A 12,191-nucleotide genomic window follows, 5' to 3' on the forward strand; every position below is an offset into this window, starting at 1 on the left:
ACAAATATGAATTATTTATTGGATAATTATTTCGTTGTATTCTTTTATATGATTTTTGTTTCGTAAAAATAATAAAAGATTGATTTTTTTTTAAGTATCAGATGATTTGGTATGTTATGCGTTTCAACAACTTTCAACTCTGTCATTTACCATTGCACTTTCTACGTTTTATAATGATTTCGTAGCACATGTCATACGAGATAAGTCAAAAATAGACTGCCAAAATAAAACGAAAAGTCAACGTTTAATATTAGTAATCTCAACAGTACAAATTATTAAAAAAATATCAGGTAAAAGTACTTTTTTTATTGTTGTTCCAAATTCCATTTTGATAACCCTATCACAAAAACATTATTGTTTACTTCTCAGAACTTAATAAGTTTATAAATATGGCCTTTTATCAACCTTATAATTTTTTTTTAAGGTAATTAGAGTAGATAGGTGAAAATTATGAGCAATTGGGCACCTTCCAGGTGAAACAAAGTTTTCCCTTTGTTTTAAAATCATCATATGGGCCCCCTTAATTCTCGTACCATGGGTGATGATGATTCTAGATCTTCAGATTATGATAGTGATAACGATGAAGTACGTTACGATCTCATTCAAAGGATAATTAATAGGTAAGTCAATAAAATGGGTGTTATTGATTTATACACAGATGTCTAATTTTATATTAAATATAGTTTTGCTCATAGCCCTCGTGAACGAGTGGATTTATCGGAATATACATATTCTTGTGAACAATATGGTGCCAGGTTGCCAAAAGTGTATAGACCATGTGTTAAAAGACTTTCTGTAAGTTAATTATTTTTAAAACTATTTTTTTTTAATTAATATTACTTTTGTTTCATAGAAAAGTCACTTTTACTTTAGTACTAAAATTGCTAGTGGATTGATAACATCAAGAAGACGACCTGTTGGTAATAATATAACTTCAATGCTCTTAAATCGAGAAGTATGTATTATTTTTGCTAGACTAAGTATTTAAATAAGAGTGTCCAGGAAAATTCTTAATCATTAACATGAATTTGTCACAACTACCCAAAGTTGTTATTTAATGGTGATTGTAGGAAAAAAGATATCATTTTACATGCAATACAAAGTAAATTAAGCTAGAGATTATGTTAAAAATTCTTGGAAGGCAATAACCACAATAAAGAGAGGGGAGGAAGAAATTTTTCATGGATTTTATTTCTTGCAAATGGAAATAAAGAAACTATCTCGATTATTTGATTAACTAGGGCGACATCTATTAACGAAAACGATAAAATTATATTGGTTAAGTCAAATTGATAATTTTTAAAATTGATTTTGATGTTTTACCTAATTCCTTGTTTATTAATTGAATTATCAGGTTTTATTTTGAGTATTGCTACTCAGGGTACTATTTCTTTCTGAAAATTGCATCACATTTTTTTCTAAGAAATATTTTTTGGATATTCTTACTTAAATACTTATTAATAAATAATATTTAATAAATAACATCTAAATATAATCCTTTTTAGCGAAATATGTGTCCTTATGAGAAATTTTCTAGACCAAATAAAATTAGAATAGAAAATTGGTTTTTGCCAAATACAATGGAAGAAATTGATCGGTACAGCGGAAAAGCGTTTTGCGGTGTTTTTTCAAACGATGGAAATTATTTTATAACCGGCGCTCAAGGTTAATAATATACTCCCTTCATCCAGAAATAAGTGTCCAATATCGATTTTTCTTCAAAAATTAAGGCTTTGCTTTTAAACGTCAGTTGACGTTTTGAAAACACTTATTAAAGGTTAAGTTTTTCATTGCCATTAAAAGTTTTGTAATTTCTCCTAGAGTATAAGTTTTTAATCCAAAAAACGCGACTTTTCAAGACCTCACATAAAGATACTGTTTAAGAAAATAATGGTAGAGAGGAAAAACATTTTCACAAGACATGGTCATTAAAGACCAAACCTAAGTCCCAACACAAGGCAAGCCATTTATCATGCGTTACTGGACGCATATTTCAAAAAATCAATAAACTACACTCAGTGGCATAAAAAACGCATCACCTAGAATGATGACCAGTTTCAAACTGCAATAACTTTTGAACGTATTGCTCTTATTCAAAAATAAGGTCTACCTTTGCCAATATTTCTGTAGGTGCCTTCCCCATTTTGGCGCTCTTCAATTTCAGCAATGGCGAATAACGCTAATGCGTGTTTTTTTCATACATTTTGAATCTTGCTGTGGGGTGCACCGACAAAAGAAAATAATTTTAATCATAAGGAGCTTGCAGTCTCGTCTGTTCTGATCACTTCTGTTTTTTGTCCAAGTTTCTATTGTTGTTAGCACCAAAGTTACAAGCTCTAAAAGATAACGCAGCTTTTTCGGCAGCGCCATCAGAAATTAAAACAAATCATAAATGTCGATTCGATGAAATTTAATTTTATTAAACTGTGGCAAGTAAATCAAGCAAAATGTTAATAACGGGTAAAAACTGTATAACTTCGAGGCATACTTCGAATCGGGTTTTGAATTTCATTTTGGGGAATTTGGTTCCACTCTTCTTCTAGCGCTATGAGAAGATCATCTAGCGTTTGTATAACGGCACCACAGGCTTTAAATCGTTTCCCTAGCATATCCCACATGTGTTCTATAGGGTTTAAATCAGGGCTACGTGCAGGCCATTGCATTCTGGCCAAATCATCCATGTATTGGGACACTATGCGGCCTGTTTGGGAGCGTGCATTATCGTGCATGAACAAGCCATGTGTTCAGCCAAAATTTCTTCAATATACCGAGCCGCGATTAGATTGCCATTGCTAAAGCAAACCATTACAGATCCTCTTTGGTATTGTACTCTTTCAGAGAAGTTGCACTGAGCATAACGCTCTCCTGCTCTTCTCCAAACTCTCTCTCGACCACCTGGAGAATACAAGCCAAACCTCGACTCGTCTGAGAACAGCACGTTTCGCCACTCTGCATTGGTCCACTATACATGGTCTCGTGCAAATTGTAATCGAGCAACACGACGTTCTCGAAGCAACTGTAGTCTAGTTGCTGGTCTCTGTGATCTCAACCCCGCTTTTTCAAATCTCCTTCTTACTGTGGGTTCACTCACGTTCTTATCTCAACTGCTGTAGTATGTCGATTTCTTAACACGGTCGTTACGATACATCAATAATCACGGGGTTGTGTGGTGCGTCTTCTTCCTGACCCAGGTCGTCTGATGAAGGTACCAGACTGCGGAAATCTTTGAATGGCGCGTGAAACCGTACTTTGTATCGCGCCAAGAACACGAGCAACATAACGAGTCCATTTTCCACCAAAGCCACTGTCTGAGCAACTTCTGCTAGACTTAAAGGCATTTTTCTTGTTTAGCAACAATCAACGACGCTGTTTTTGTCAATTTTCATGATTTGCTATAATTTCTTATGGTGCTGCCGAACAAGCTGCGTTATCTTTTAGAGCTTCTAACTTTGGTGTTAACAACAATAGAAACTTGAACAATAAACAGAAGTGATCAGAACAGACGAGGCTACAAGCTCATTATGATTAAAATTATTTTCTTTTATCGGTGCACCCCACAGCAAGCTTCAAAGTGTAGGAAGAAAAGACGCATTAGCGTTCTTCACCATTGCTGAAATTAAAGAGCGCCAATATGGGAAAAGCCCCTACAGAAATATTGGCAAAGGGTAGACCTTCCAAATAAAATAACCTTATTCAAATCGAGGAATACATTCGAAAGTTATTACAGTTTGAAACCAGCATTTTTTATGCCGCTGAGTGTATGTAAAAATGAAAGGATTGATAACATTTTCAGATCCTAAAATTGGTTAATTTTTGCAATAATTAATATTAAAATTCAAACTCCCCTCTATAAAAGCTTTGGTGATGTTTACGAGGTTTTATATCAATAAGACTTAGCGCATAAGATTCTCGTGGCATCTCGCTCATGCACCTTTTACTGATTTTTATTTCATCCAACCTCATGCGAAACAACGGTGACGTCTCCAAAGTGTTTTCAAATTTTCATTATTTTTTTTTGGAAAAACTAATGCCCAGTTTGAAAAATAAAAAATTGTTGAAGTCTTCAATTTTGCTAAACTAACGAATAAGTCAATAAAAAAACTGTAACGGCCCCATTGAGTAACAATAGCAAACTGAAACAAGGTTCAATTAAGATGACAGCGAATAAATTTTACATTTCTGTAAAAATTGTAAGCCGAATTTGGCATCAAGCCCGAAAAACATTAGCTGATTGTACTGAAGTAGGAGGAAAAAAGAACTCGTTGGTCGAAAACCGGGAAATATTGAGACGGCGCTAATAAAGTTCATACCATTACATTATCAACGTATTATTCGTTCGTTAGCTTCTTAATCAACGTACCAAAATCTACGATTCTTAATAGACTGAAATCAAGTGCAGTCAAGCATTTCCTCACAGACGTCAATAAAATTGAAAGACTGAAATATTGTCTGTCAATGCTTAAACCAGAAAGTTTAGACGAGAAATGATTTTACTATCCGTGCAAAAAGTCAAGGCTTCTCACTTTAGAGATCGATATCTTCGCAACCGTTCGATAAAAAAAATTACGACACAGTTTGTTGTAATTACTGAACATTTCTACGTAACATATGTCAATTTGAAAATTTTCGGATCCACGGTTTTGTTTTTATCGCGAGTTAAATGACAAAAGTACCCGTTTTTTTACGGTATTGGCAACTTTGTCAATTTTGCGATTTTTTTTCTCGAAAACTATCGTAGGAAAAAATTTTAATTTTAAACAGGTGGTAGCCCGATGTGTTCTTAATGAGTGGCATATCTTATTTTTTCGATATTCCATACAGTTTCGCGGAAAATCGCGGTTTAGTAAGACGCCGTTATGTCGAAACCGGCTGGGTGGATTTCCTGAATATGTCAAATAATGTGGATTGTCTGATTTCGTTATCAGTTTTTCCAAATTAGAGCTCCCTAATTTTTTAAGAGCGATTTAATGGAATTACAAATTAAAGAGAAACAGAAAAAAGCTATGCTTTAGTTCCAATCGGAACAGATGGTGCGTTCCAGACAGGACGTCGCGCCTTATTTCTTTATGTAGGTAAGATAAAGGCGCGACGTACTGTCTGGAACACATCATCTGTTCCGATTGGAACTAAAGCATAGCTTTTTTCTGTTTCTCTTTAATTTATAATTCCTTTAAATCGCTCTTAAAAAATTAGGGAACCCTAATTTTGAAAAACTGATAACAGAATCCGACAACCGACATTATTTGACATATTTTGGTAAAAACCGCGTTGAAATCTATATGGAATATCGAAAAAATAAAATATGCCCCACATTAAGAACACACCAGTTCAAATTTGAAATTTTTTCGTCGAATAGTTTTGGAGAAAAAAAATCGCAAAGTAGGTAAAGTTGCTGGCACTCTCAAAAATCGGGTACTTTTTTCACTTAACTCGCGATAAAAGAAAAACCGCGGACCCCAAAATTTCCAAATTAACATGTGATACGCAGAAATATTCACTGATTACAATAAACTTTACCGCAATTTTTTTCATCGAGCGGTTACGAAGATATCGATCAATAAAGTGAGGGGCCTTGACTTTTTGCACGTATAGTAGTTGAAAGCAACAAGGAACTATACAGGGCCTGCAAAAGTAAGCGTTCTCTCACTGAAATAATGTTCTTAGACCCACTTTTACCACCTCTTGATAAATTTATCCGATAGATAAATCTAGCTCTTAGCCAATGAGAGCGCTTAAAACCGCCATAACCATGGCAACTATCCTCTAGATCAGCGGTTCTCAAACTTATATCCTTGCGTACCACTAAGGCTATTTTAAAAATCAGGTAGTACCACTGAACAAAAAAAAACAATAATGATAATGCAAATATAAACAGTTTTGCGTACCACTTGAGAACTTCTCGCGTACCATCAGTGGTACGCGTACCATACTTTGAGAACCACTGCTCTAGATAGTTTATCAGGAGGATGGTAAAAGTGGGCCTTAGCCGCTTTAGCTCGTCCACGTTGGATTCATTCTGAAAACAAGAATTTGGATGGAAAACTTGGCATTTGGCCTTGTATAAGAACATGATTATTGGAAAATTGTTGCCCGAACTTCAAGCAAAATGGCCAAGATCCGATCATTGCCAAACAAACCACACATTCTTCCTGGTGACAATAAATTTAATGAAGTTTCAAATAGAACTGGATTCAAATTCAAAATGTTATGTCAGCCACCTAATACTCCCGATACAAACGTCTCAGATTTAGAGTTTTTTAATGCAATTCAGAAAGTCTTTTCCAAATTGAGTACTTGAGTTCCAAATTGAGTAAAATTGAATACTTTGAATAAATCAGACACTTATTTTTGGACAAAAAAATCAATATTGGACACTTATTTCTGGACGGAGAGAGTATTTATAATTATTAATAAGCTATTCTTATGACGCTCATTTTTTAGACCAAAAAATTAGAGTATACGATTCGAGCGATCATCATTATAAACTTAAATTTACAATTCCCGGACGAGATATCGGATGGAGTATTTTAGACGTTTCCGTAAGCCCTACAAGAAAACATTTCGTTTATTCAACTTGGTCTTCGCAAAGTATTTGTTTGATAATGAATTATTTTCATTGATTTTAATTTGTTTATTTTTTTTTAGTTCAATTATGTAGTTTAGATGATCCTGATAAGCAAATGGCCTTAAATTTAATTCCAACCAGCAGAAGATTCGCGATATTCGCTTTGGCTTTTTCCGCCGATGGAAGGGATGTTTTATGCGCCGGAAACGATGGGCATCTTCACACATACAACATCGATCGGAATGAACACGTACATGGGGTACTTAATTGCGATCATTTTAACCCGAATTAAATCATTTTTAAATCAATTTTTAGATTCGTGCTCATGATTTTGACGTAAACAGTATAGCTTTCGCTGATGATTCCTCGCACGTAATTTTCAGCGGAGGTGACGATGGTTTAGTTCGCGTTTGGGATCGACGGACGTTAGGCGATGACGATTGTAAACCTGTAGGAATGCTGGCGGGTCATAAAGATGGAATAACGCATATTTGTTCGCGCGGTGATAATAGGCATCTTATATCAAATAGTAAGGATCAGACGATTAAGCTGTGGGATCTGCGAATGTTTTCGGATCAGACAGCTATTGAAAGTACGCAAATGTGTGTTAAAAATCAAACTTGGGATTATCGTTGGCAAGGTGTGCCAAAAAATAGTTAGTATTTGAAAAAATTTTTGTAGTATAAGAGTGGGTTTAAAATTTTTTTTTATAGTGATGAGTACAAAAAGTGTATTACCTGGGGATAGTTCAATATTAACAATGCGTGGGCATGTTGTTACCAGAACTTTAATTAGGGCTAGATTTTCACCTTTGGAAACTACTGGCCAAAGGTATATTTATACAGGTTGTGGATATGGAAGACTTATAAGTAAGTATTTATTAATTTTAGTTGTGATACATTATCTCCAATTATCTTTGTGGCAATGTTTTTTGTTTATGATTTGATATTCTAATTAGTGGTAATAATCTATCTACAATGATATACCTAATGTCTGTCAAAAAGAAATGTTTGATGACCAATTAAGAATATGACCTCTTGTTTATCGTTTAGGGCCAAAAAGAAACTCAAATATGAGGAACTAATTGCTTTAGATACTGCACACAACACTTGGACAGTGCATACATATAATAGTCTTCTGCATACTGAAATCATCCACTGCACATTGCAATCATCTAGCAGAAATTTTCGTCATTTTCTGAATGCTGGATATAATCATAACATATACGACATATGCGGTATCTAACTTCTGATTTATGGAACCAATTGCTTCAGATACTGCACACAACACTTGAACAGCGCAATCGTGTACTGGATACTGGAATCATCCACTGGACATTGCAAGAATCCAACAAAAAATTTTGGCATTTCTTGGATACTTGATTTATTAATAATGGATACAGTATCTAACTTCTGAATAGTGGAACCAACCACTAAAGATGCTGCACCCAATGGTTTTACATCTGCTATAGACGTTTTAGTCAGTACGAAATCTGAATCTAACTTCTGCATTTTGAATGCTGGAATCATTGTTTAAACACTGAAATCATTCACTCAATTATGGTCATTTAGTGTTGTTAAAAATGACAGAAAAGTTGGTATATCATTGAAAACTTGTCTAAATTGTTGAAAACTGATTCATAGCTACTTCAGATAGCTCAAAAGGAAATGAAAACTGTAATATAACGGTGCAAAACTATTCGAAATAATAAAATTCGATTCGTCATCTTTGTAGTTTGTCTAAATGATTGAGAACTGGTGTGTAGCTATTTCATATTGTTCCAACTAGTTTAAATTGGGTTGGAAAACTTTGGAAAGTTGTCTAAATGATTAAAAATTGATTGATAATCATTGATAACTTGTTTAAACGGTTGAAAACTGATTCATTGATTCCTCAGGTTGTTCAAAATGATGATTTATATCAAAATGAGGTTGTTTAAGATGATTGAAATTCGCTTGGTCATCTTTGTAATTAGTCTAAATGGTTGACAGCTGGTTCATAGCTATTCCAAGTTATCCAAATTTACTGAAAGCTTATCTAAATGATTGAGAAATAGTTTATAGCTATTCTATATTGTTCTAAATCATTAAAGGTGTGTTGCCAAACTTTGGAAATTTGTCTAAATTATTGCAACCTAATTTAAGGCTTAATTAACTGCATCTAAATTAGTTCAAGTTGATTTGTGACGTTGCAAAATTGTTGAAAATGATGAAAATTCGTTTGGCAACCTTTCGAAACTTGTGTAAATGATTAAAAATTGATTGGTAATCATTGATAACTTGTTTAAACGGTTGAAAACTGATTCATTGATTCCTCAGCTTGTTCAAAATGATGATTTATATCAAAATGAGGTTGTTCAAGATGATTGAAATTCGATTGGTCAACCTTGTAGTTAGTCTAAATGGTTGAGAGCTGGTTCATAGCTATCCCAAGTTATCCAAATTTACTGAAAGCTTATCTAAATGATTGAGAAATAGTTTATAGCTGTTCTATATTGTTCTAAATCATTGAAGTTGTGTTGCCAAACTTTGGAAATTTGTCTAAATTGTTGCAACCTAATTTAAGGCTTAATTAACTGCATCTAAATTAGATCAAGTTGATTTGTGACGTTGCAAAATTGTTGAAAATGATGAAAATTCGTTTGGCAAACTTTCGAAACTTGTGTAAATGATTAAAAATTGATTGGTAATCATTGATAACTTGTTTAAACGGTTGAAAACTGATTCATTGATTCCTCAGGTTGTTCAAAATGATGATTTATATCAAAATGAGGTTGTTCAAGATGATTGAAATTCGATTGGTCATCTTTGTAGTTAGTCTAAATGGTTGACAGCTGGTTCATAGCTATTCCAAGTTATCCAAATTTACTGAAAGCTTATCTAAATGATTGAGAAATAGTTTATAGCTATTCTATATTGTTCTAAATCATTGAAGGTGTGTTGCCAAACTTTGGAAATTTGTCTAAATTATTGCAACCTAATTTAAGGCTTAATTAACTGCATCTAAATTAGATCAAGTTGATTTGTGACGTTGCAAAATTGTTGAAAATGATGAAAATTCGTTTGGCAAACTTTCGAAACTTGTGTAAATGATTAAAAATTGATTGGTAATCATTGATAACTTGTTTAAACGGTTGAAAACTGATTCATTGATTCCTCAGGTTGTTCAAAATGATGATTTATATCAAAATGAGGTTGTTCAAGATGATTGAAATTCGATTGGTCATCTTTGTAGTTAGTCTAAATGGTTGAGAGCTGGTTCATAGCTATTCCAAGTTATCCAAATTTACTGAAAGCTTATCTAAATGATTGAGAAATAGTTTATAGCTATTCTATATTGTTCTAAATCATTGAAGGTGTGTTGCCATACTTTGGAAATTTGTCTAAATTATTGCAACCTAATTTAAGGCTTAATTAACTGCATCTAAATTAGATCAAGTTGATTTGTGACGTTGCAAAATTGTTGAAAATGATGAAAATTCGTTTGGCAAACTTTCGAAACTTGTGTAAATGATTAAAAATTGATTGGTAATCATTGATAACTCGTTTAAACGGTTGAAAACTGATTCATTGATTCCTCAGGTTGTTGAAAATGATGATTTATATCAAAATGAGGTTGTTCACGATGATTGAAATTCGATTGGTCATCTTTGTGATTAGTCTAAATGGTTGAGAGCTGGTTCATAGCTATTCCAAGTTATCCAAATTTACTGAAAGCTTATCTAAATGATTGAGAAATAGTTTATAGCTATTCTATATTGTTCTAAATCATTAAAGGTGTGTTGCCAAACTTTGAAAATTTGTCTAAATTATTGCAACCTAATTTAAGGCTTAATTAACTGCATCTAAATTAGATCAAGTTGATTTGTGACGTTGCAAAATTGTTGGAAATGATGAAAATTCGTTTGGCAAACTTTCGAAACTTGTATAAATGATTAAAAATTGATTGGTAATCATTGATAACTTGTTTAAACGGTTGAAAACTGATTCATTGATTCCTCAGGTTGTTCAAAATGATGATTTATATCAAAATGAGGTTGTTCAAGATGATTGAAATTCGATTGGTCATCTTTGTAATTAGTCTAAATGGTTGACAGCTGGTTCATAGCTATTCCAAGTTATCCAAATTTACTGAAAGGTTATCTAAATGATTGAGAAATAGTTTATAGCTATTCTATATTGTTCTAAATCATTGAAGGTGTGTTGCCAAACTTTGGAAATTTGTCTAAATTATTGCAACCTAATTTAAGGCTTAATTAACTGCATCTAAATTAGATCAAGTTGATTTGTGACGTTGCAAAATTGTTGAAAATGATGAAAATTCGTTTGGCAAACTTTCGAAACTTGTGTAAATGATTAAAAATTGATTGGTAATCATTGATAACTTGTTTAAACGGTTGAAAACTGATTCATTGATTCCTCAGGTTGTTCAAAATGATGATTTATATCAAAATGAGGTTGTTCAAGATGATTGAAATTCGATTGGTCATCTTTGTAGTTAGTCTAAATGGTTGACAGCTGGTTCATAGCTATTCCAAGTTATCCAAATTTACTGAAAGCTTATCTAAATGATTGAGAAATAGTTTATAGCTATTCTATATTGTTCTAAATCATTGAGGGTATGTTGCCAAACTTTGGAAATTTGTCTATATTATTGCAACCTAATTTAAGGCTTAATTAACTGCATCTAAATTAGATCAAGTTGATTTGTGACGTTGTAAAATTGTTCAAAATGATGAAAATTCGTTTGGTAATCCTTGGTAATGCGTCTAAATGGTCAAAGATTAATTCGTGACTATTCCAAGTTGTCAAAATTAACTAAAAACTTGTCTAAATGGTTGAGTACTAGGTTATAAATGTTGTTCAAAATAATTGAAAATGCATTGGTTTTTTAGCAAATTTGTCTAAATGATTTTGAACTAACTCATGGTTATTTAGTATCGTTCAAAATGATTAAAAACTGATTGATAATCATTTCAAACTCATCTAAATGCCTAAAATCTGATTTATAGCTGCTTTAGAGCTAATTAAATTTAATTAAAATTATTTTTCAAATTTGTTTTTATAACTTACTTTATTTTATTAGTATATGACGCTTTAACTGGTAGAGTAAAGCGTTCGTTAAAAGAACACTCAGTTTGCGTTCGAGATATTTCCTGGCATCCAACTCGACCGGAAATTTTAACAAGTTCCGTAAGTATAACGTTAAGCTTTAAAAAAAATTGTGTTAATTTTGGTTTAATTCAATTTAAAGTGGGATAAAACGGTTGGTCGATGGACGTATAAATACATAGAAAACAATAATAAGTCGGATGGGGCAGCTTCGGAAAATGGGAAAACAGAAACGGTACGTAGAAGTCCAAGAATAGCTCTTCAACAGTTGAAGAATGCGTCAACTGAAGGCGAAGAAGGATTCTGAAAAAAATAAAGCGTATCAAATGGAGTGTTTATATATTGTACATTATTTTGTTAAAAATATTAATTCATTTTTTTTATATAACATTATATTATAGATCGCGGTTGATACTTGTTACTCAAGCTGCAATAATCTAGTATTAAGAATAAAATTTAAATCACCTCCATAAAGATTTTTTTTTGTTACATTTATCCTTATCATACAGGAACGA

The 12,191-nt window shown here is 32.8% G+C and overlaps 1 protein-coding gene across 2 annotated transcripts; it reads left to right on the top strand.

The window, feature by feature from the left end:
- Positions 1-127: 127 nt before the first annotated feature.
- Positions 128-12,150, top strand: LOC111416890 (DDB1- and CUL4-associated factor 11). Of its 2 annotated transcripts, none has more exons than XM_023049005.2 (11): positions 128-290; positions 425-620; positions 696-795; positions 854-955; positions 1,506-1,665; positions 6,442-6,588; positions 6,646-6,824; positions 6,881-7,220; positions 7,279-7,434; positions 11,651-11,757; positions 11,819-12,150. In XM_023049005.2, the coding sequence occupies exons 2-11, from the start codon at positions 511-513 to the stop codon at positions 11,981-11,983; spliced, it is 1,566 nt and encodes a 521-aa protein (XP_022904773.1). In that variant the 5' UTR covers positions 128-290; positions 425-510; the 3' UTR covers positions 11,984-12,150. The 2 variants fall into 2 exon arrangements, with proteins under 2 accessions (XP_022904773.1, XP_022904772.1); XM_023049004.2 differs by having other exon boundaries at positions 129-290; positions 684-795.
- Positions 12,151-12,191: the final 41 nt, after the last annotated feature.

This window comes from Onthophagus taurus, chromosome 1, assembly GCF_036711975.1.
Source record: "Onthophagus taurus isolate NC chromosome 1, IU_Otau_3.0, whole genome shotgun sequence".
In the NCBI taxonomy this organism is placed as follows: Eukaryota; Metazoa; Arthropoda; class Insecta; order Coleoptera; family Scarabaeidae; genus Onthophagus; species Onthophagus taurus.